A 23220-nucleotide genomic window follows, 5' to 3' on the forward strand; every position below is an offset into this window, starting at 1 on the left:
CTTAGCAGATGCTTTGACTTGTGCTTGCAGAGTGGGGAGTCCGGGAGACAGCCCCGTATCTACAGGGACCCAAACCCCCAGCCTCCTCCAAGGCCGGGCTGCCAAGTCTCTCACTCTAAGTCCCTCGGAGCTTCCCTGGCACACACATACCCCTGCTTTCATACACTTACACACACACGCTCTGCTTCTGTAACCCAGCTTGCCTCTTGCATAGTATAGATCACCTAGATCAGCTAGTTTTGGGGAAAATGGAAACGTACAACAATTCTAGGAACTAAAACATCTCACTCACCCTTGCCCCTGCTTTTGCAATTGTCTAGCCCCTGTAACCTTAACTGTGCTTGTCTGTGTAAACGGCAGGCAGTCCCCTACCCCCTCCCCATCCTGGGCGCCCAAAGTATCCAACAGACTGCTGCTGCTGCTGCTGCTAAGTCGCTTCAGTCGTGTCCGACTCTGTGCGACCCCATAGACGGCAGCCCACCAGGCTCTGCCATCCCTGGGATTCTCCAGGCAAGAACACTGGAGTGGGTTGCCATTTCCATCTCCAATGCATGAAGTGAAAAGTAAAAGGGAAGTCGCTCAGTCGTGTCCTACTCTTAGAGACCCCATGGACTGCAGCCTACCAGGCTCCTCCGTCCGTGGGATTTTCCAGGCAAAAGTACTGGAGTGGGGTGCCATTGCCTTCTCCGTCCAACAGACTACAGAACACAGACCCGGAATTGGGACCCAATAAAGGAACTGTACACCCAACAGTCAGGGCTCGGAGCTTGTGTGCTAACTCCTCTGGGCCCGCAGCGGAATAAACCCAAGTTCTCCAACTCTCCGGAGAAGGCAATGGCAACCCACTCCAGTGTTCTTGCCTGGAGAATCCCAGGGACGGGGGAGCCTGGTGGGCTGCAGTCTGTGGGTTCGCACAGAGTCGGACACGACAGAAGCAACTTAGCAGCAGCAGCAGCAGCAGCTCCAACTCTCCGAGTGTCACTTGGTTTCTCGATTGCTAGTTTCTACAACATACCCGCTCACACTCAGGTTTGCCCCCGTATTCCTTCACCCACTCCTGTTTACAGACTTCCATACCCACACCTACGCATACACAACTGTAACACTTCCATGCTCACTCGCACACTTACACACGTGAACACAACCACTGATGCCTACTTACACTCAGTTGCACTCAAACCAAAGGCAGGACAGGAGCCGTGACCTCCTCCCAGGCCCCGTGCTCCCCGCCCGCTGGAGCCTGGCTCCCCCAGCAGGCGCCCCCCGTCAGGTTGGAGCCCCACAGCAGAGGCAGCAGCACCCGCTGCGTGCTCTCCCTATCTTAGAGCTCACCCGCCAGCCCGGGGCCCATCTCTGCCGCCCTGAGCTGGACACAAGGTAGCCTGAGGGCTGAGGCTGCTGCAGGGAGTCTGCCTGCGTCCCTCTCTCCTGACACAACCACCAGAGACAGACCCCGGAATGGGCCCAGCTAACCGGGAGCCACACGTTGGGGAGGGGCACAGGCTTCCTCAGAAGCAAACCGGGGACCAGGGGTCCTAAAGACCCTCCCACTGGGTGCAGATTCCTGAGGCACACAGGGCCCAGCCCCTCCAGCCTCAGAGGCCCCATATGTGTCTTCAGGGGCCCTTTGCTGGCCTGGGACCAGGAGGCAGTGGTCTTCTATGAAGAGAGGAGCTGCCTTGGTCAGGTCAGTAAGCTAAGCCCAGGGCATGGCTTCAGACAGTGCCCTGGTCCTTGCCCACACAGAAAATAAAGTGGACTAGTTGAGGTTGGTCACTGGAGCCTGGGAGAGGGACAGAACCCTCTGATTGACTGCCTGTCCACACTGCCGGACGGGACAGCATGGTGTCTGCACACTCTGGGTCCTTTGTGAACTCGAGGAAATCAACACAATTCTTGGGTTGAGGGAGACAATGAAAGCTTCGGAGGGGCTACAGGAGGGTCCTTCAAGGGGAGGGGGGTGTGTGACCCAAGAACCTTGGCTACACCACCTCCCCGTCCGTGCAAGGCTCCCAGCCAGAGACAGGACAGTCTCTCCACGCCTGGCATTCCCCACCCTGCCAGGAGTAAGCCTGCCCTGTCCACCTGGATGCCCAGCCTGGCTGCCAGGGCCGGAGCTGGTGGTGTCCTCTCTGGAGCCCAGCGCCTGGGCTCACCTCCAGCGCTTGCCAAGGCCGGGCGTCCAGCCTGACAGGTCTCCCTTCAGCGGGTGCTGCAGGGCATCCAGAACCCCTCCGTGACCCAGACTCTCATTCCCAGCAGCCAGGAGCTCGGCCAGAGCAGGCCCTCAGCCAGGCCTGGGCCCACCTCCTAGTCCCTCCCGCCGCAGCACTCCCACCCCAGCCAGCACCACCTCGAGTTGTCCTCAGTGAGTGCAAGCTGCCTTTCCGAAGAGGGTGGCCCCCTCCTGCTTCCTTTGGGCTGCCTCCACGGGACCCTCTCTGTCCCCACGCCTGTGAGACCCCAAGCAGCCTCTGCTGCAGGCCCTTGCCCCTCACAAGTGTGGCTGCCACGTCCACCCTGGCAGGCAAGCCCAGGAGTCCACAGGTTCTCAGCCCACCAGGCCTCCTGAGCAGGACCCTGACGCCAGAAGGACAGTGTGAGCAGAGGCACGGACCCCGGCCACAGGGACACATGCACAGCCTCATTGCCCTGTGCTCTGACAGAGGCACTCCTGACACGGAGGACCAGCTCCCAGTCCCTCTTTCATCTTTTCTGAGGCCCTGGAAGGAGGAATCCACTGCAGCCGCCTCGGATGTGTGCAGGTGACAGGCTGGCCCGGTGTGTGGACCACTCCCTGCCTGCGGACGGCTCTAGGACCTGAGGGGGTGGGGGCCCAACCACTGAGAGGCACCCCTACCAGCTATTAGGGGTTAGTTCAGCAGGCCCGCCTGAACTCTGGGGGCCTGCATGAGCTCAGGACCAGCCCCTGGCTATTTGGGGAAGAGGCAGCAGTGGGCCAGGCCAGCCAGGGGCCTGAAGTCACTGGCTATTTGAGGCAGCTGCCCCTCCCCACGTCTCGGGGCCGGGCAAGGGGGCCCCGAGCACCCGGCCCCCAGGGAGCAGCATTGGCAGCACAGCCCCAGGAAGGGGCGACGCGGCCAGGGGCTGCCGCGCTGCCCGAATGCCCCGGGCCCGTCGGCCACAGAGGCCCCTGCCCAAGGCGGCCCCGCTGCAGCCTCAGGGACAGCTCGGCCCCTCTGGCAGCGTTCGCTGCCCCCACACAGAGGCACAGAGAGAAGGCCCACGAGCAGTGTGCTAGGTGGGAGCTCGTGGAGCCATTGTCCTTTCAAGGCTCAGGGACCACCATTCCCTCCAGGGCGTGGGGCAGCTCCCCTGGGCACCAACCCCTTTCAGAGCACTGAGGGCTTCCGCCAAGGAGCCTCTCCCAGCCCAGCAGGCAGGCACCCTGGGGACAGAGGAGAAGGTCCTAGTCCCGTCCCCCTGCTGAGCACCCGCTTCTCACCCCGGCCAGCCCGCAGCCCGCCCTGTAGGCCACAGTGGGAACGCGCAGCCCACCACCTCACCACTTCCTGCCTGCGGTGCAGCCTCAGACCACAAAGCAGGAAGTGGGGGGCCGGGGCGGGAGGGGGCAGAGGTTGTGCAAGGCCCTGCACTTGGGCTGAACATCTGGAGAAGGGGCTGCTGGCTCCAGCCCCGTCTCCTCCCTCTGGGCTGCCCTCCAAACCTCTCTTCGTCTTCAAGTTGGGGATAAGACACCCTGAAGGAATGTGTGAACTCCCGAGATTTCTACAAGGTCCACGCACCATTCGTGAAATTGAAATGAGAACGAATCCAAAACAGCAGCCACCATGCCCCTGGCGCCCCCAGGGGGATGGGCCCCACTGCAGCCTCAGCTTGCCTCAGGGCAGGGGGAGGGAGGCTGGGCACACAGGAAGGCCGGAAGGGGGGGCATTGTTAGGGCAGAAAGGCTGCAGCGGGTGAGGAGGGAAGAAGGGTGGGAGTCACATCCAGGCCTGCCTCACAAGTTCCCACTGACGACACACTGCCCACCCCCGGAAGGAAGCAGCCCTTGGTGCCACACACAGCTGGGCGGCTTCCAGCAGGCGCTGCAAGGCTGCCCCTCCCTCCGCAGGAAGTCCCCGTGGGGGCCCTGGGAGGTGGGGGTGCACAGCTGGGCCAGGGCCTGGGCCTGCGCTAGAGCTGAGCCCCTGGGCTGGTCTGAGGAGGAGGAGGAGGTGCTGGAGACCAGGGCTCTCCGAGCTGGACTTGCTGACCAGGCGCCATGCACATCCTGGCCCGTCACAGGCCCTGGTACCTCCCCCTACCCCCACACCATCCTCTGCCCAGCAGCTCCCCAAGGCCCAGTGGGTGCCCCTCACAGGGCCAGGGTGACCCGGTCAGAGAGCTCAGGCCACGCTCCAGGGCAGAGCTGTTCCCTACGCTGCCCAAAAGGGCAGTGATGCACCTCACAGCGCCCCCAGCCGCTGCCCTGCAGTAAGGGTGGTCAGAGGTCTCCACAGCCCTCCTGCTGGCCTGACTCCACTCCAGCCCGCTCACCCCCAGAACTGTGCAGGCTCCTCTCAGCATCCTTAGGTGGTGGGAGGGGTGGGGGCCCCACTACTGAGACACTGTCCTGGGACCCACTCCTAAGTGTTGGGAGTGGGGGCGCTTCCAGAAAGGCCTGGGTCCACCTCCTGGACAAAGTCTTCCTGGCCCACTCCGTCATCCAATCTATCCTCTCCACCCAAATGTCCCCTAGGTAATGCGCGTCCGCAGTCCAGGAAGGCGTGTCTCAAGGACCAGGGCTCCCATGCCCCCTCCCTCAGGCGCACTCCACGTGCACCCCAAAACCACCACACCTCCAGCCGGGGCCCAGTCAAGGCTCCTAAGAGACCAGGCCTCTTGGAGGTCTGACAGACCAGCCGGTGGAGGCGTGCGTTCTGCGGCTGGGCTGCGTCGGGGAGGGTGGACCAGGGTGCAAGTGTGGCGCGGAGAGGGGGGGCATGCCACTGGGAGAGGTGAGGAGCCCGGGGCTCCCCTTCACCCCAGCTGCCTACTCCCCCTCACACTGCAAGCGTTCCAGCAGCCGCGGGCTTCGTCCAAGATGGGAGGTGGGGGTGCCAGGCAGGGGCGCCAGCGGGAAACGCGGGTCCCCAGGCCAGCCCCCACCCCGGCCGAGGCGGACCCGTGCCGGCGCCCGCCCCGCTCCGCTCCGCTCCCCCGCCCGCAGCCGGCCTTCCGCCCTCCTCCGCGCAGGCGCCGGCTCCACCCCCAAACCGGGCGGTGCTTCCGGGTGGGCTCCTGGGTGGGCTCCGCGCCGGCGTGTCCGGAGCCGCGGCGGACCGCTGGAAGCCTACGCGTCGTGGGGCCCAGGTGAGTGCGCACCCCGGGAGCACGTCCCTCCGAGGGCGCACGGCCGAAGGACAGGCTTTGGGCTGAGACCCTCCCCGGAGTCTCAGCCCCACCGCAGTGAGCCCTGAGCGGGAGCCAGTAACGTGCTCCCGGGCCGCCCCTCTGCGTGTGCAGTCTTTAGATGAGCCCTGCCGGCGGGGTCGGACCCGCTAGGCCGCTCCATTTGCCACCAGCAGAGTCGAGGCCCAGCCCGAGGCCTCCAGGAAGGAGAGCCCGAGCCCGGTTGCCTGGTTACATGCTGGGCACACGGCCCGGCTCACACGGCCCCTGCCCGGAGACCGCCTGCCGCAGACGTGACCGTCCGGTTGGCCCGAGAGGCTACTTCCGCACAGCCCTCCCTCCAGTGCGTGTCCCAGACGGATAAACACTCTGTAACTGACCCTGTTCGCCCAGGTTTTGACGGAGGGCTGGCAGGTGTCTTGGGCGCCTGCTTCCAGGCGGCTGTTTCCTGCCCTCCCCTTGGGGAGACCCAGCCTGGCAAGAGACCCTCCCCAGGTTTTGCCCAGAGCTCTGCGCTCTGGTGAGGGTGTTTCTTCCTAACACTAGTGAAGGCTGGCTGTAGGCTGGCTGAGTACTTCCCCGGCGTCTCATTTTATTCTCAGAACCACCCTGTGTGATGATGTTGGTTCCCTTTCTGCAGGTGAAACAGAGGCACAGACATTAAGTCACTTTCTGGGGCAGCCGGCACTCTTGGGTGCAACAGCAGGCTCACCCCACTCCTCAGCCCGGGGATCTGAACCAGGGCCTCGCTGAGCCTCACTCCTGGGGCAGCTGTATGAGTCCCCACCCCCCAGGGTGGGTCAGGGCAGAGACCCAGAGTCAGCCCGGGGCCTTGGGCAGGCCGCGAGCCACACCCGGGCTGAGGAGCAGGGCCGCAGCGTCCCGGAGCGCGAGCCCACGCTCGGTATCGGAAGATGGGCTAGGCTGCAGTCGCGGTCACATCAGCATCTGTTCTCAGCTCTCCAGTGGCTCCAGACAACATAGTGTCAGCACTTACGTTAAAGATGATGGGTCTGTCGCATGCCAGGGAGGCACTGGAATCGACCCCTGAGGAGGGTGTCCAGGCCCCAGTGCTCACCTGCATCTTCCCTGGGAGACTGGCTGGTCCCAGAATGAGTGAGGGTGTGTGTGGTCAGGTCCCCGGCCCTGCGGCAGCAGCTGGGAGGCAGGCGGTGTGCTGGTCTTGGCGGAGCCTCCTCACTCCTGGGACCTCACCTTTGCTTCACTTCTCCTTATTCTGACATCCTGAGTCACGAGCCACAGGACAGCTGGGGACTCATCAGGGTTGTCCTGAGCCAAGGAGACGAGCAACCTGGTGCTCACCCACGGGGGTGTCAGGCCTTCTGGGCCCTTGTAGGAGGGGTCAGGCACAGCGGGAGTCCTGCCGACTTGGGGAAGGGGTGTGGATGACTCGACCCCCCAGTCTGTTCCTCGGCCAAGGCCCCACTGGGGTCACAGCTGACTTAAAGTTCCTGGTCAGGGTCAGGTGCCCAGGGCTCAGAAGTCCACTTGGGGACCCCGTGATGAGTGGCAGTCAGCGGGGACCAGCCCTGACCCAGGCCTGGGTGCCACTGTCCCCTCCCCGGGCCCTGAAGCCCCCTGCCACTGAGCTGTGTAAGTGCTGCGTACGGGGCAGAGTGGCTGCTTTGTCACTGCCTTTACGTGCGGTCATCTCCTAGGGCCTCCGGGTCCCCGCCTGGGCGGAGCATGTCAGGTGTGGCATCATCTGCAGCTGGTTGCCCCCGTTTTGCAGATGAGGAGGTGAACAGGCAGGCAGTTGAATGAGTCCTTGAGCTCCTGACTTCACTGAACAACCATCTGTCCTCCCCAGATGATTTTGTCCTTTCCCATTTCAGCTTTCCTGCACAATGGGGCAGAAAAAGCAGCGAGCGTTGGAGGCCAAGCGGCATCAGAACCCATCAGACGGGACCCAGACGCCTTCCCCCAAGGAGCTGCACCTGGGGCCGCCCGCGACCCTGGGCCCCACGCGCAGCATCTATTTCTCAAGCCCGGAGGGCCGTCCTGCTCGCCTGGGATCAGCGTTTTTCGACCAGCCCGCAGTGTCCCTGGCCCGGGCATTTCTCGGACAGGTAATAGAAATGTAGCAGCGTGGCCTCCGCGTGAAGAGTCATCACCGGGCAGCATCTGTGGGCACAGCCCTCTTCCCGCTGGGCTCACGTCCCTGACTTGGCCCTGCGTGTCCTCACGCAGTCAGCCACTTTGCCCACACTTGCCCTGAGGAGCTTCACCTGAGTCGCCTGGAGCAGGGGTTGGGGCAGGGTTGGCTGAGAAGAATGCCGAGGTTGCTGGGGTGTCTGCCTGCTCTGGGCAGTGCGAGTGAGGAGGCAGCAGCTACAGCATAGGACTTTCCATTGGGGCATGGGAGCGCTGGCCCTGGGTTTCTCACAAGGACTGTGGTCTGTGCTGGCCCTGTCACCTGCCCTGTCCCCTGGCACAGCCACTGCCCTGCCGGAGTTGGTCTGTGTGTGTAGCACCTTAGACACACAGCAGCCGAGCCCACGGCACACAGGCTGTCCTGCATCGGCACGGGCTGGCGACAGCCTCTTCCTTGCCACTGGCTCGCTTCCCAGCAGCACCTGCAGCCCCGACCCCTGGGGGGGCCGCTGGATGCCCAGCACCCGTCGGGGAGCCTGCTCCAGGCAGTGTGCACACAGCATGTGCCACATCTGTCTGGAGCACCATCGGGCTACAGTCCTGGTGCCAAAACCCTGGCTTTCTGGTCGTCCTGGAGGCTCTGTGGCTACGTTGTGTCCTTTAATGAGTCTACCGTGAGGTTAAAATAGCCAAGGAGATTCAGTTTCTGTGGCTATTTGAAAACTGGTGCCAAGAACAGACCCTAAAATGTAAGCTAGTGGAGCGTGATCTAAAGTGTGCACTCGTCCAGAAGGGAGCAGTCTGTTCCTCTGAGGATGCTCTGAGCTTCAGGGGCCAGGAGGTCCTGAAAGCATGTGGAGTCAGGAGAGGTTATGACCTCACACGAAGTGGCATGGGGGCAGGTGAGTCCAGCGTCCTGTCGAGGACCCCAGGTCCTCACAGGCTCCCCCTGGGCTCCCGGCATGCCCATTTGAGCCTGAGGGTGGACAGGGCAGTGTCCAGCAGAGAAGGGAAGGTCTTATCCCGTGTGCCCCTTTCCTTCAGGAGGAGAACCTTTCTCAGACCCTCCCAGTGGATGTCCTCTGTAGAGCCCCTACCAGGCTTGGGTTGTGCACTCATCCTTGGGCAGGTCAGTGCAAGGAGCTACGGGTTGCCACAACAGCCCAAACCACTCTGTGTCCCCTCGTGGGTTGAGAAGGGTCCTCTTAGGACCCCCACCAGCAAGCAGGAGATGTTTGTGATGGGCTGAGGGGCAGCCGACTCCTGCTGTCTGAGAGAAGGTCGTGAGATTCGGGGCAGGAGCAGACCGTGAGCACAGGGCTGCGGGAGGCTCCGCCTACCCCATGGCGGCGCAGAAACCATCAGGCTGTTTCCTGATCCTGGCCAGACACAGTGGGCTCCGTGGGTTAAGGGGCAGTGGCCTGGCCATCTGCTTGATTGCTCTGGCCTAAGGACAAGGCAGGTGCTGGGGACGTCCTGGGGAGGTGGCCATCCCTGATACTACACCATGAACCCTGATTGAGTCAGACCTGGGGCTGCAGACACTGGGCATGCCTGCCAGCCATTCTCAGGGCCGGGCCACTGTGCTGCGTGGTGCAGGCGCCGGGCACAGGGCTCCAGGCGGGCGGGCCCGGCTCTGGCGTGCCCAGCACTCTTCAGGGCCCTGACTCCCCTGAGGCCTGCTTTCCTTGGTGCTCTGCTGGCCCCAGGGGACAGCCCCTGACAGCTGCCCCTGCCCTGTGCTCAGCCAGCCTCTGTCCCTCGCTGGACCCAACCCCAAACCCACCCAGTCCCCGCCCCAGGGTGTTGTCCAAGGCAGCCAGCGCCAGGCCCGACTCCCCGGCCCACTGCCTGTGCTGACCCCCAGTTCAAGGAGCTTGCCACCCCAGGGCTGGGGGCCAGGCTGGGGCACTGTGGGGCAGCTGGTCCTACTGCTTTCAGAGCTGGCTGCATGGGCGCTGAGCATGACAGCCCTTTGCAATTGGTCTGGGTGGAGAGTTCCACGGGCCCTGGAATCCCGGGCAGGGCCCTGTGCCCTTCACACCGCTCAGCCTCAGGCTAAGCGTCAGGTCCGGGGGCACTGGGCATGGAGGGCAGGGCACCCATGAGAGGACGCGTGAGGACTCGCTAGTGCTGAACACACCCCAGCCAGGCCGGCTGCGCCCTGTGGACGGGACACTCGCTGAGCAGGGCCCGCGGCCCAGCGGGATGGGGGGCGCCATGGCCGGCCCGGCTGTATGCGGATGTCCTGGGACATCCCAAGCTGGGGAGGGGCGTCCAGGCCGCGGGCCATCAGCAGGGAACGAGCCCCCTTTTTCCTCCCCGGAGCAGATCTTGGTCCGACGACTGGATGACGGCACAGAGCTCCGCGGCCGCATCGTGGAGACTGAGGCATACTTGGGGCCAGAGGATGAAGCTGCCCATTCAAGGGGTGGCCGGCAGACCCCCCGCAACCGTGGCATGTTCATGAAGCCCGGGACCCTCTACGTATATCTCATCTACGGCATGTACTTCTGCATGAACGTCTCCAGCCGAGGTGAGGAGGACCGGGGAGCAGGTGTGTGAGCCAGGGGCGCCTTGGGAGCGAGGCTGCAGCATCACCCTGGCTGCACTGCCAGTGGCTCAGAGATCAACCTGAACCCAGAGCGGCAGGTGCAGGAGCCCCCGGGTGGCCGCTGGTGCTGCTGGTGGCCCGGGAGGACTCGGAGGGCCGACTGGGGGGGAACGACCGTGCGATCAATTTGGGGTGCTCTGGGCTCAGGCAGGAACCTCACCAGTGGGCAGTCACGGGGTCTCAGCAGGATGGCCCTGCCACCGTGGGGAACACGAGGCAGTGTCTGGATGTTCTTGGCCGTCAGAGCCCTGGGGTGCTCCTGGCTTCCCCTGCGTAGGGGTCAGGGAGGGTGCACACCGTTCATGACGCATAGGACGCCTGACTCCACAGAGAATGGTGGCCCCAGGGTCAGCAGTGCCAAATGGAGAGAGGCTGATCTAGAGCTCCCCCTCGTTGGGGGACCCACTAGGTCCTTCGTGGGTAGGCACCTCTGTTTTCTTGGGCGTTTGTGCTGGGAAGGAAGCGCCCAGCAGTAGGTCTCCCTAGCCCAGTCTGGCCAGCCAGTTCCAGCGTCCGTCTGCTGAGCCTCTGTCCCAAGATGAAGGCTTGGGGATGTCAGGGCTGTCGGTCACACTGGAGAACTGCAGTGACGTGCGAGTTGTGATCGCCCAGGGTGGACAGCTGCAGATGCTGAGTGTGAGCCGCAGCCTGGAGGATGCGGGGAGCCCTGACTGGCCCTGCACCCCGTCCCGCAGAAGGCAGTTATGTGAAACTGAGTGACAGGGACCGCCCCAGGGGCCTGTTATCTCCCAGAGAACTTTCCAGTGGCCAAGCTTTTCTTTGGCATTAGAACCAACCCCTCGTGAGGGGAGACTGGACTTGGACAAGGGGCTGCGGTTGGTGAGGAAGGGAAGGCGTTTTGGGGGGTACAGTTGGACTGGGCAGATGAGGGAGGTAATGTGTTCCTTTCTGGTCATGTGAGCAGGATGCCCAGGAACGTCCCAGTCAAGGGAGCAGAAAACTGCAGGGTGCAGACTGCCGGGGCCAAGCATCATCCAGGAGGGAAGGAGGGGCAGCGGGGCCGGTCTGTGCCTGCGGGGTGGAGGCCTGGTGGAGACCGAGCAGCTGCTGCGGGTGGGGGGGTGGGGGGCCAGGGGGGAGGATAGGGAGGCCCAGTGGGAAGAGCTGGGGCTGTACTCACACGCATCCTCGGAGAGGAGGGGTGAGCTGCTCCCCTGACCTGTGTGCGGGTGGCACCCAGCACGCTTGGTGGAACCAGAGGGAGCTGTGCAGCTGGTGAGGGAGGGCCCAGGAATCATGGAGGAACTAGAGCCCAGGCTTGGGCGCCCTCAGGCCATCCTGAAATGCTTTGAAAAGTGGCTGGTTAAGGCTTGCAGGCTGTGCAGGAGGCCGGCTCCTGGGTGTTGTTGGGAAGCCCTGTGTGGCTAAGGCCCTGGAGGGACTGGGCTGGCCACGTGTCGGGCTGAGCCCCTCAGATCCCAGCAGGTGGGGCAGACTCCGGGCCCAGAGCAACCCTGGTGCTCAGCTGGGGATCAAGGGCTCTGGACAGGCATGTATTCTCTGGGGAATCCCAGGCCCTGGGTGTCGGCCCTCCCTCAGTGGCCTGGACTGTTGGGGGAGAGGGCGGGCCCCGAGGTGGGGAGCTATGTTGGCACCTCTCCCCATTGGGTCACAGGGTGGGGCTCACCTGTACCCTGTGTACACTGGGTGTACATGGGCATATGCCCATGGGGGGCCATCTCTAGGGCTTCCATTGCCTACCGACCTTACAGTTAGCGCTAGTCACACTAACCAGAGGAAGCCAGGGAGCTCCATGCCTCCCCAGCTGGTAGACACACGGCTAGAGGTGCCCGTAGGAGGCACAGGTGAGCAGGACGGGTGGCAGGCAGAGAGTCTGGGCAGAGAGTGAGCACAGGTGTCCCCAGCTGCTCTGGTCAGGCCTTGGATAGGAGAACCACAGCCTGGAAGCTCCATCTCCCACAGGGGACGGGGCGTGTGTCCTGCTCCGAGCGCTGGAGCCCCTGGGGGGCCTGGAGGCCATGCGGCAGCTTCGCCACGCCCTCCGCAAAGGCGCTGCAGGACGAGCCCTCAAAGACCGTGAGCTCTGCAACGGCCCCTCCAAGCTGTGCCAGGCCCTGGCCATCGACAGGAGCTTCGACCAGCGCGACCTGGCCAGGGATGAGTCTGTGTGGCTGGAGCAGGGCCCCCCCGAGCCCAGTGAGCCAGCCGTGGTGGCGGCAGCCCGTGTGGGCATAGGCCAGGCTGGCGAGTGGGTCCAGAAGCCCCTGCGCTTCTACATACGGGGCAGCCCCTGGGTCAGCGTGGTGGACAGGGCGGCAGAGCGGGACACACAGACTGGAGCCAGGGCGTGCTCCCACAAGGACTTTTAATTGTTTACCAACGAAATAAAGGCTGTGTTTCTAGAAGAGTGTCCTTTGCACCTTGTCCAGAGCCCTCCTGGCAGCCAGCTCTGCTCCGGTGACCCAGGGCCACCGTGCCCACTTTCTCTCAGGCCTGAAGCCACGCTGGGGTGGGGGGCACCACGGCAGACACACTCCCAGGGGAAGCAGAACGACTCCCCACAGGATGTCCTGAGCCAGGTCCTGGTGCCTTGGGTGCCCACAGAGAGGACTGCTTGGCCACGGCCTCCAGAGGCCAACACAGGAAGGTGGGGCTGGGGAGGTGCCTGCAGGCAGGCAGTGCTGGGCCAGACAGGGCGGTGAGGGACACGGGCAGAATCGTGTGGGAGGCATGCAGCCCTCAAGAGGCCCGCGTGCTGGTCGCGCCCCTACCACGAGCCTCACCTTCGCAGCCCAGGGCCCGAGGCTGTCCTGAAGACGAAGATGAGGAGAGCAAGGCCCCGCAGTGGGAGGGAGCAGGGGGTGAGAGGCAGTGCCCCCACCCAGCTCACGTGAGCAGGGCCTGGAAGACGGCGATGACCGGGTCCTCGTGGGTGGTCACCACCAGGACGCTGCGGAACTTGTCCACGAGCGCCAGCAGCTGGGAGCGCCGTGTATTCTCATTGTACATGATCTCCTCCAGGTGGTGGCGGCCGCGGAAGTAGTGCAGGAGCCTGCCGGGGGTGGGGGTGGGAGGGCGTGAGGACAGCTACGGCGTGGGGCTCAGACAGCCCGCGGGACCCGCTCCCACCACAGCCCTTCGGCAGAGGGGGGTGCACGGGCAGCCGTAGCTTCGGCCCTCCGTGCCACTGCAGCTCGGGGGAGTCTGGCTTGGAGGCTTGGCCCGACAACCTGATGCTCCCGGAACACCATGTGCCCAGTGCCCCCAGGTCTGGGCTGGGGGTGACAAGTCTCTCACCCAGATGTGCAGACCTCAGGCCCCACCCCGCCCCCAGACCAAGGGTCCTGGGACGATCCCTGCTCAGCCCTCGAGGACGACGTGACGAGCAGCACTGGAAGGAGGTCCAAGAGACACTCCACACACAGGCGCCAGTCCTGAGGCCTGCGCTGAGGTCCGCCGCCCGTCTCTCCACACGGGGCCCCGCCGCACCTGGCAAGCATGCGGAGGTCCTCCGGGTTCTGGGCCGCAGGCACGCTGAGGATGGCGGCCCGCTCGTGCTCGGACAGGCTGGCCAGCAGGCTCTCCGTCATCCTCCTGTTCAGCGGCGAGTCCCCGCTGGGGAGCAGCTCAGCGCTGGAGTTGTCCATGCTGGGGCTGGTGAGGGTCATGTCATCGCTGCTGGCTGAGAACCGGCAGCAGTCAGGGAGCGGCAGCCCTGCGGTCACCCACATCCACCTGGGAGCTCACCGCCACGCCCTCGGGGAGCTGCCCCAAACCCCAAGGTCATCCAGTCCCTCGCATTAATGGGGCCCTGGGAAGACTGGGGTCCCCAAGCCAGGGACCTGGGCTCAGGGCTGCTGCCTTCGGGAGACACTGTGGCCAAATGGCTCTGCAGAGAAGGGACCAGTCACCATCTCCACAGAGGCGCCTGGGCCAGGCTGCTCCAACTCAGCAAGGCAGAGCCCCGTCCTCAGGGAAGCAGGGGAGGACCTCCCGTCCCCCAGGCAGAGCTGCCCAGCGGGGCGAGTGACATCCATGCTAGGACACAGCTGCCCAGAGGGCGGTGTGAGCAGGGGTTCGAGTGCGGCCCTGTGACGGTACCGTGGTCACTCACAGGTGCCCAAGTCGGACCTCCCAGCCACCCGCCTCTTGCAAGTGTGCCCAGGTGCTCACCCCCCTCCAGACAGATGCCCAGGGGCAGGAAATCCTACTTGGGGAGCCAAAGCTGAGGGCATTGGGTGTGCTGAGGCTGCGGCCGCCCACCCTGGTGGCGAGGGGCGCGTCGTCCTCGCGGGCGCGGGGCTCGTCCTCGCTGGGCGAGGCCATCAGGCAGACGTAGGTGTGCAGCTGCACCAGGAGCCGGCGCTGCAGCATCCACACCACCATCTGGATGAGCTGCGTCTGCAGGCAGGGGCACCGGAGGTCAGAGGGGACACCCGGCGGGGCCACAGCGGCCCTCACTCCGCCACGTGCCCAGCTGCCCACACGCCTTTCTGCCCAGAGCTGACAGGACCTGTGACGTGGCGGCCCTGCTGTGCCGCCTCTCCCGGCCCGTGGGCTCTGTGGGGACCCCACCCATGGCCAGCACCCTAAGAGCAGAAAGTCCTCCCCCCTGGGTCGACCCCTGTGTGGGGGCATCCACGTCCCCAGACCCACATGCCACCTTCCTGTCACTGGGGTTCCCTGCTGGGAGGGCGGACAGGCATGGACACACGCGTGTACCGTGAGCATGTATGACCCAGTCACAGTAAGGAAAATGGAAGAGGACTGTAAAATACTTCAGGAGACCTCGTCAGCACCTGCACACATTCGGGGCCTGAAATAGGAGTTAGGGAGGCAGGCGGCTTCACCCAGGACCCAGCAGAATCAGAACCAGCTCCCCTCAGGCCAAGAAGAGCCACCGGCCGTCCAGACCACTGGGAAGTCTGCACTGGGGAGGGGGAGGGCACACACAGTGTGTCTTCTGTTCGGCTGGCACAACCTAGCACTGTTCCAGGAAACCAAAGGTGCCACGGACAACGGCATTTACGACAGTCACGCTCGGCGTCTAAGTGAAGGAACCAAGAGACAAGCTCCAGCTTGGGGTTGGAGCAGACCACACCCCACCCCTGGGAGGACCAGATGGTGACTGACACGGTCCCTCCTCTGCGTTCACAACTTGAGGAGGAAAGGGCTGCTTTTAAGGACTGGCTTTGCCTACCAGCCCCAGCACTTGTTAGAGCAAACACTTCACTTTGAAGACAAGCCTTGAGAACACCAGCCCATCTCCCCCCGGGGCCCAGGGCTCAGGCTGGGGTGGGGGAGGGGCAAGGCCTGGCTCTGGGACCCAGGTCAATCAGTCCTTCTGTAAACACACAACTCGCCAGCTCGTTCCCCATGCCTCGCCCCTCCCTGGTGGCCACCACACCACGCCCACACTCCTGCCAGCCCCTCGCCACCCTGACTCTGACCCAGACCCAGGCCTGTCCTGTGCAGGCCCCAAATGTGAAAATTCTGGGTGTCTGTGAGCTCAGACTTATACCCACAGACCCCGTGGCCACCGGGACCCTGGCAGGCAGGAGAGGGAGTCGGGGCAGGGCCCAGGCTCAGTAAAACAAAACCCTCTGTGTTCCCGATTCTAGGACCCCCAGGTCCAGAAGGGGCAGCGGGTGGCTCTCTTGTCCCAGGAGTGGTCACAATCTCCTACCAGTTGACCTCTTAGCTCCGCCCTAACCCTGAGAACTGCCTGCCACGGGCAGACAGGGCTCCGTGTGTGGAGGGACTGGCACTGCCCAGGTGTCGGCAGGCAGCCAGCCTCTGGCAGGGCAGGTATCACCTACACAGCAAGCACTGCCCCCAACCCAGGCTTTGGGCGCAGCAACACTGCAGGCCTGGGATCAATTGGGGACTGAAGCCAGGTGGCTGGTCCCTGGGCTCCCCCAGCTCCCAAGACTCACCTCCTGAACAGGGGGGGCCAGGGGGTTCCTGAATTCTGACAAGGAGACAGGCAAGGAGAACTTGGCAAGGACAGATGGCAGGTCGTGAGATGGAAACTGGCGTGAGAACTGCTCGGCGAGCGGGGAATACCTGGGGATGGGGGTGAGGATCCCTGAGCTCGAGAGGTCTCCCCTCAGTCAGGCATCTGTGTCCTTGCCTCGAGCCCGCGCTGAGCAGGAGGGGATGCAGTGTGGTGAGGGTCCGGGAGGGTGCAGTGAGGACAGAGCCCAGACGCCTTCCCCACGCGGCAGCCCCTGTGAGCCTCTGCGTCAGGACCAAGGCTCCTGACCTCCCAGCAGGCACCCTGCGCAGGGCCCACTGGCCAGCACGTGTGGGCAGGCGCAGACCTTTCCCAGAGGCTGCAAGTGCAGAGCAGCACAGGCCTGGGTGGCGCTGGAGGGGAGGGACCAGGCCAGAACTGGGACACGGGCCTGGCTGAGCTGGGAGCACCACCTGGGGCCCTGTCAGCCAGAGGGACTCACAGACACACGCTGGCGTTGGGAGACAGCATGTAGACGTTGTTTTCACACAGCGGGTAGATGATGATGGCCTTGCCCCAGTACACCAGGTGGGCCGCAAGCTGGAAAACCTGCAGGCAGGGAGCAGGGGACTGCTGGGAGGCTGAGCCTTCTGCCACTGGTCCTCAGCTGTCCCAGCTGGCCCCGGCACGGACGCCTGGGCAACCAGGACGAGGTCGACTCAGCTGCGCAAGGGTCTTGGCTGCTCATCCTGGCAGAGGCCAGCCCCTAGCCCACCAGCACCGAGCACCAGGACAGTGGATGAGGGGTTGCTGCACCCACCCCGACCCCTCACTCATCCCTGGAGAACCTCCCTCTGTCTTGCTGCCCTGGGCTCTCAAGACATCAGGATGGCCCACAGACAGACCACAGCGCCGGGAGGGAGGGCCAGGGTGAGACCACGGCACTGGGCAGTGCTCACCCCGACCACCACAGCCAAGTGCCTGCGGGCACAGCACCAAAACACCCCCACCTCGTCTCAGCAAACAGGGCCTCCAGTGGCCCCAGCTCAAACACAAAGGACGTTTCAGTCCCACTGCTGACCCTCTCTCTCACCCCAAGTCCCAGTGACAATGGCTCTAAAGGAAACAGGCTCACTTCCCTCCGTCTCTGCCACCAACCTCACCCAGCGGGTCCACATCCCCTCTCCCTGCAGCCAGAGCGCCTGCTCCAGGCTAGAAGTCTGAAATTGGGAGCACTGGGCTGTTGGCAGGGACACTGATCTTTGCCTCCAAGATACAAGCTGCTGTTCCTGGCGTGAGGTGAGACCACGCCTCCCACCTTGGCCTCCACAGTCACCTCTTCTGCAGGTCACCTCCCGCCTCCTCTTCTGTAGTCAAAGCCTCTCCACCTGCCTCCCTCTCACAAGGGCCCACCCAGATCATCCAGGATTATCGCCTCATATCAAGAGTGTTAATTCCATCTGCAAAGTCCCACATAAGGAAGGTCCCACTCACATTAGGACGTGGAGGTCTACGAGGGCACTGTTCATTCATTACAAGTAACGTAAGTATAATCCTAATTTTGTTATTCAAAGATTATATATTAACGTTTATATAAAAGAGTTGGAGGAATCTACTGTGGTTACTGCTGCGATATGGGATTGTGGGCACTTACTCTGTGTCTATAATTTGTGTGATACTTGAACTTTGTAAGAAAGAATATATTAGTTTCATTAGACAAAAACCTTCAAATCACCTGATGACATTCACACCTGAGACCGACATTCCCTGATATCCGTGCAGGGGCTCCGGCTGGGCTCGCCAGCCTCCCCCACGGGGCCTCTGCTGGGCCACCTGCTGAAGGAAGCAGCAGTGCCAGCGGCCGGCACAGTCCACCCTGGGGCCAGGCCCTGCATGACCACACCAGCAGCAAACCCCGATCCACACCGGGTTCAGTGTAGAGGGGCAAGGAAGCAGACGGCAAGGGGCAGCAAGGGGCCCCATGGCAAGGCCACGGCCAGGGAGAAACAGAGGCAACATCATCAGAGCTCTGTGCAGGGCAACTGCGGCCAGGGGGGGGCGTGTCCACACAGGCCCCTGTCGGGCAGCCGCGGGGGCAGAGAGGGCCCCTCAGAGCCGCACACGCACGGGCCCCTGGCCTCAGCAGCACCGGTCAGGACGCCGCGCAGCGGTGCACACACCTCAGCCAGCGCCTGTGAGGTCTGTGTCTCGTGGGCGCTAGCAAGGCAGTCCAGGACCCCACGTGAGACGCCACATGAGACGCCACGTGAGACGCCAGGCACAGGTCAACAAACACTCGCACGTGGGGTGGACAAGGGTCATGGGGTAAAGATGGGGGGAGGATTCTAGACAACAGAATCCCAAAGGGCTGCTTTGGGAGAAAATGGCCTGAGAGTCGGGCCTGGTGAACAAGCTCCCCTACTGTGCTAACGTGCCCATCTCCATGGAAGATTCTTAAAGATTTGGGAATACCAGACCACCTTATCTGTCTCCTGAGAAACCTGTATGTAGGTCAAGAAGCAACAGTTAGAGTCAGACATGGAACAAGGGACTGGTTCAAAATTGGGAAAGGAGTAGGTCAAGGCTGTATATTGTCACCCTGCTTATTTATTTATGTCTAGAGTACATCATGCGAAATGCCAGGCTAGATGAAGGACAAGTTGGAATCAAGATTATGGGAGAAAAATCAATAACCTGAGATATGCAGATAATACCACCCTAATGGCAGAAAGCCAAGAGGAAATAAAGAGCCTCTTGATGAGGGTCAAAGAGGAAAATGGAAAAAGCTGGCTTAAAACTCAATATTAAAAAAACTAAGATCATGGCATCCAGTCCTATCACGTCATAGCAAACAGATGGGGAAAATGTGGGGAAAGTACAGATTTTATTTTCCCAAGCTAGAAAATCACTCTGGATGATGACTGCAGCCATAAATCAAAAGACGTTTGTTCCTTGAAAGGAAAACTATGACAAACCTAGACAGCGTATTAAAAAGCATCACTTTGCCAACAAAGGTCCATATAGTCAAAGTTACGGTTTTTCCAGTAGTCATATGCAGATGTGAGAATTGGGCCATAAAGGCTGAGCACCAAAGAACTGATGCTTTCGAACTGTGGTGCTGGAGAAGACTCCTGAGAGTCCCTTGGACTGCAAGGAGATCAAACCAGTCAATCCTAAAGGAAATCAACCCTGAATGTTCATTGGAAGGACTGATGTTGAAGCTCCAATACTTTGGCCACCTAATGCGAAGAGCCAACTCGTTGGAAAAGACACTGATGCTGGGAAAAATTGAAGGCAAAAGGAGAAAGGGATGACAGAGGATGAGATGGTTGGATGGCATCATTGACTTGATGGCCACGAATTTGAGCAAACTCCGGGAGAGAGTGGAGGGCAGAGGCGTGTTGCCGTCCCAGGGGGCGCAAAGAGTTGGTCATGAACTTAGTGACTGAACAACAACAACGGCCAATATGCTGAGGAGCAAAGACCGCAGGCCCCCTGGAGGTGCCTCACAGGGCCTGAGAAAGCTGTCCCGGCCTCCGCAGCTGTGGCCCCTGGCCCAGGGCTCCGCTGCCCCCTGGTGGCCAGGTGCTGCCCCACTCCAGACCCGGGGTCCCCCTCAGGCTGTCGCTTGAGGCCCCCCTGACCCAGCCTCCACCTTCTTCCTGTACTTTTCCTCACCCTCAGCGCTGCCTACTATTCCACCAGATCTTCGGCCAAAGAGGAGGGGCCACCATCTGATCAGAAAGGGCAGCCCCCAAGCTTGTGACTCGGCAGGGAGATGGCACCTCGTACAGAACACAGGCCCGCGTGCCATGGGGTGTGGTCCTGCTCTACACGGCTCCCACAAGGGCGAAGTCCACTCACCCAGCACCATGAAGGCCTCGCTCCTCTCTGCCACAGCCCAGCAGCCCCGCCACGATACAGACACTCGGCAGGAACTCAGGCCCCCGGCCCAGAGGCCGGTCTGCCTCCAGATCCATCACTGTGGCAGGCCGTACGCGGCCCTCGGCTGGACTACGGCCCTAGGGAGGCAGCTTGAGGTGCCTCCTATGACACATCCAGCCTCCCCCCACACTGCCCATCCTGCCCACTGAGGGCATCTCCCCAGGCCCCCAGAGGTACCTGCAGCAAAGCCAGGTCTGCGTCCTGGGCCAGCTGCTGCAGGTTCTTCACAGCAGACGTGGTCTTGATCACGCGCACCAGGGCCGGGGAGCAGTCAAGTGGGAGCTCACCCAGCAGGGACTTCTCATCGCTGAGCAGCAGCAGGGCATGGTACGGGCTGCAGGGCAGAGACATGGTCAGTGGTACAAGCAGCTTCGGGCTCTCGGGGTGGGCACCTGGAGAAAAGAGGCCACGGGAGGAACTGGAAGACAGGGTTGTGCCCTGAGGCCTTTAAAAACCTGCGAGGATCACTGCTGCAGCAGAAAGAACTGCAGGAGCCCTGATGACCCGCTCCATCCCACCTCTGGGACTGCCCGCAAACACTGGTTGACTTAAAAATGAGTCAACCCTTCCCAAGGAAACAGTCCCAAAGAGGGCTTCCCTGGTGGCTCAGATGGTAAAGAATCCATCTGCAACGCGGGAGACCTGGGTTCAATCCCTGGGCTGGGAAGATCCCCTGGAGGAGGGCATGGCAACCCACTCCAGTATTCTTGCCTGGAGAATCCCATGGACAGGGGAGCCTGGCGGGCAACAGTCCGTGGGGTCGCAAAGAGTTGGACACGACTGAGCGACTAAGCACAGCATATAACACATGGGAAAAGCAAAATCCCCACCTCAGACTGTGAACAGAACTACCGAGACACACGCTGGGAAGGAAGCCCAGGAGGAAAAGCCCGGACAGTGCGGGGGCCTGGGTGAGGGATGAAGCCAGTGCTCTGCTTTCTGTCATCAAAACATCTGCTGTCCCGTGCCCAGATCTCTTTTTCTGGTTAAGACATTTGAGGAGACAGAGCACTTGGTGGGGAAGGCAAAGGCAGGAGACTGGGCTCTGTGCTCTCCTTGCAGGAGGAAGCCTGAAATGGACAAACAGAGCCCACAAGTTCCGGTTCAAGCAGAGACCCCAGGAGTAACACCATGATGACACAGCCCTCTGAGGGTCAGGCCTGCTGCTGGCCGTGAGGCGCGGTCCACAGCCCTAACGAGGCCCCAGGCTGGGGCTGCAGCGCAAAGCCCTGCTCAGCCAGGCAGTGCCCAGAGGCTCTGGGGGTGAGCTGGGGGTGATGGTCACTCCTGGACAAAAGTGGACACAAAAACATGTGTTTACAAACAGCAGAGCCCTACCTGCCAGTTTCTGTGGCAGGAAGAGGACCCAAGTGCTTGGTACACCTCAGGCAGACAAAGGAGAGAAGGGCCGGCGGGCGTGGGGCTGGCACTCACCGGATGGCCTTCAGGCTGCGCTCGATGGCCTCTGGCGGGATGAGGCTGCTGGCCGCGTAGTGGATCTTGTGGGGCAGGCAGAAGCTCACCTCCAGCCAGCTGTTGACGTGGAGCCGCACCACCCCAGATGTGCACAAGCTGCAGAGAGAGGGCCCTCAGCCTTGCACACGCAACCACATCTTGCACACCCGCCTGAGGGCGCCTCCGCCCAGCCCACAAGTACACTGCAGGGAGGCTTCCCAGACTCCTACCCCGCATCCTACCCCACATCTCAGTAGGGTTAAGAAAGCATCCTATCCCGCATCTCAGTAGGGTTAAGAGAAGAAAATGATGTATTAGGAACACACACAAAAGTTGCCTTTCTGGCCAGCCTCGGAATCTGCAGTCCAACCAGACGCAAGGGATCAGGGAAGCCTCTCCAATCTCTGCCCTGGAGGCTCAATGCACCCGGGCGTCCCAGGGCTTCCTCTACACGATGGGCGGCCGGGCAGGGCAGGGCCCATCACCAAAAGGGAGAGATGAGCAGGAGAGGAAGGGGGAGCGGGAGGGAAGGGTGGCGGTGCCCGAGGGAGGAGCCCGCCCCTGCCGACGGTGCAGCCCCGCAGGCGCTCCACAGCCAGCAGCCACGCCAGCCCCCGCTCAGGCTTTTGGCACCCCTCGTCTCCCCAGCCTCGCTCAGGCCAAACACAGAGACTCTGTGTCTGACTCTCATGTCTCACAACCCACCTCAGACTGCCTGTGAATCCTGCCTGCTCCACGCAGGGACACACTGCACACCTGCTCCACTCTGGCCTCCCCGGTCTGCCCTCCCTACGCAGACCCCCAGGGGTCCCACCTCAGCAGTCCTAGCCAAGACCTCAAAGTGCCAGAGCCCTGTGGGACGTGCCCACTCTTGCCAACCCTGTATCCTCCCGCCAGAGAGTCCAGCAGGACAGGCTGCCCTGCTGCTCTCCAAGCTCGTGGACTTGCCCTAGCCACACGCTCTCCCTCAGGGGCGCCAGGGCTCCTTCCTGCCTACAGATCTCAACTCTAGGCCCACCTTCTCAGTGGGGTGAGCCCCAAGCCTGGCCCTGGCCCCCCAGGCGGCTCCAAGCTGCCATCTGTCCTGTGCGTGGGCAGCAACAGGCCCTCCTGTCCGCGGTCAGTGCTGTTTCCCGACCAGAATCCACAAGGTGCGGTGCTCACCGCACGGCCAGCAACGGGCAGGGACACTGAGAGCACTTCCAGCCTGGAGGGGGGAGGAGGCCTGAGGACAAGACCCTCTGGGCCGCCGTCTCTCAGGAACGAAGCTGAGGCCCTGACCTGGCCCGGGTGCTGAGCACAGAAGGAGTGACTGCTAGCGCAGAGCAGGGTATGGGGCCTGTGCCCCCTGCCTGGCCCCTTCTTGCCACACTCCAGCCCATGCTGCTGGCACTCGGGCCTCGGGGCTCTCGGAAACAGACTCAGGGATCTGGGTGCTAGAGGCGGCCCGTGGCCCCCGCCCCGCATCCACAGGCTGTTCTTACAGTCCCTCCCCACAGCCCTGTCCAAAGAGCTATGCGGAATCCACAGGCAGCAGTTTCAAATGTAAAAATCAGTCCTTATTGTCTCCAGCAGGGAATGGGCACCAAGGAGAGGAACCACGGGAAGCACACGGAGCACGCCTGCGACCTCAGCTGCCCCCAGGACTCCTGCTGGCCCCGGCCTCGCTCCCTCTCCTGTGCTGCCACCGGGGCACCTGGAGGGCCGGGCCCTCTCCCAGGGCTTCCCTGTCCCTAGCTGACCCCTTGAAGGATGAGAGAGGGTCTCAGGCCCCCAG

At 62.5% G+C, this 23220-nt stretch overlaps 2 protein-coding genes across 2 annotated transcripts in view; one reads left to right on the forward strand and one right to left on the reverse strand.

The window, feature by feature from the left end:
• The first annotated feature begins 5237 nt into the window (after positions 1–5237).
• Positions 5238–12492, forward strand: MPG (N-methylpurine DNA glycosylase). The gene is made up of 4 exons (XM_024985448.2): positions 5238–5337; positions 7233–7466; positions 9823–10027; positions 12050–12492. The coding sequence occupies exons 2-4, from the start codon at positions 7245–7247 to the stop codon at positions 12454–12456; spliced, it is 834 nt and encodes a 277-aa protein (XP_024841216.1). The 5' UTR covers positions 5238–5337; positions 7233–7244; the 3' UTR covers positions 12457–12492.
• NPRL3 (NPR3 like, GATOR1 complex subunit) overlaps positions 12436–23220 on the reverse strand; it is a 32970-nt gene continuing 22185 nt past the window's right edge. Inside the window, exons 7-13 of the mRNA NM_001206315.2 lie at positions 21423–21560; positions 20166–20322; positions 16546–16652; positions 16024–16153; positions 14299–14488; positions 13577–13769; positions 12436–13139 (exon numbers count right to left, since the gene is read on the reverse strand). Of these exons, the coding sequence (NP_001193244.1) occupies positions 12974–13139; positions 13577–13769; positions 14299–14488; positions 16024–16153; positions 16546–16652; positions 20166–20322; positions 21423–21560 (1081 nt within the window). The 3' untranslated portion in view covers positions 12436–12973. The remainder of the gene's footprint in view (positions 13140–13576; positions 13770–14298; positions 14489–16023; positions 16154–16545; positions 16653–20165; positions 20323–21422; positions 21561–23220) is intronic.

This window comes from Bos taurus, chromosome 25 (genome assembly GCF_002263795.3).
Source record: "Bos taurus isolate L1 Dominette 01449 registration number 42190680 breed Hereford chromosome 25, ARS-UCD2.0, whole genome shotgun sequence".
Classification (NCBI taxonomy): domain Eukaryota; kingdom Metazoa; phylum Chordata; class Mammalia; order Artiodactyla; family Bovidae; genus Bos; species Bos taurus.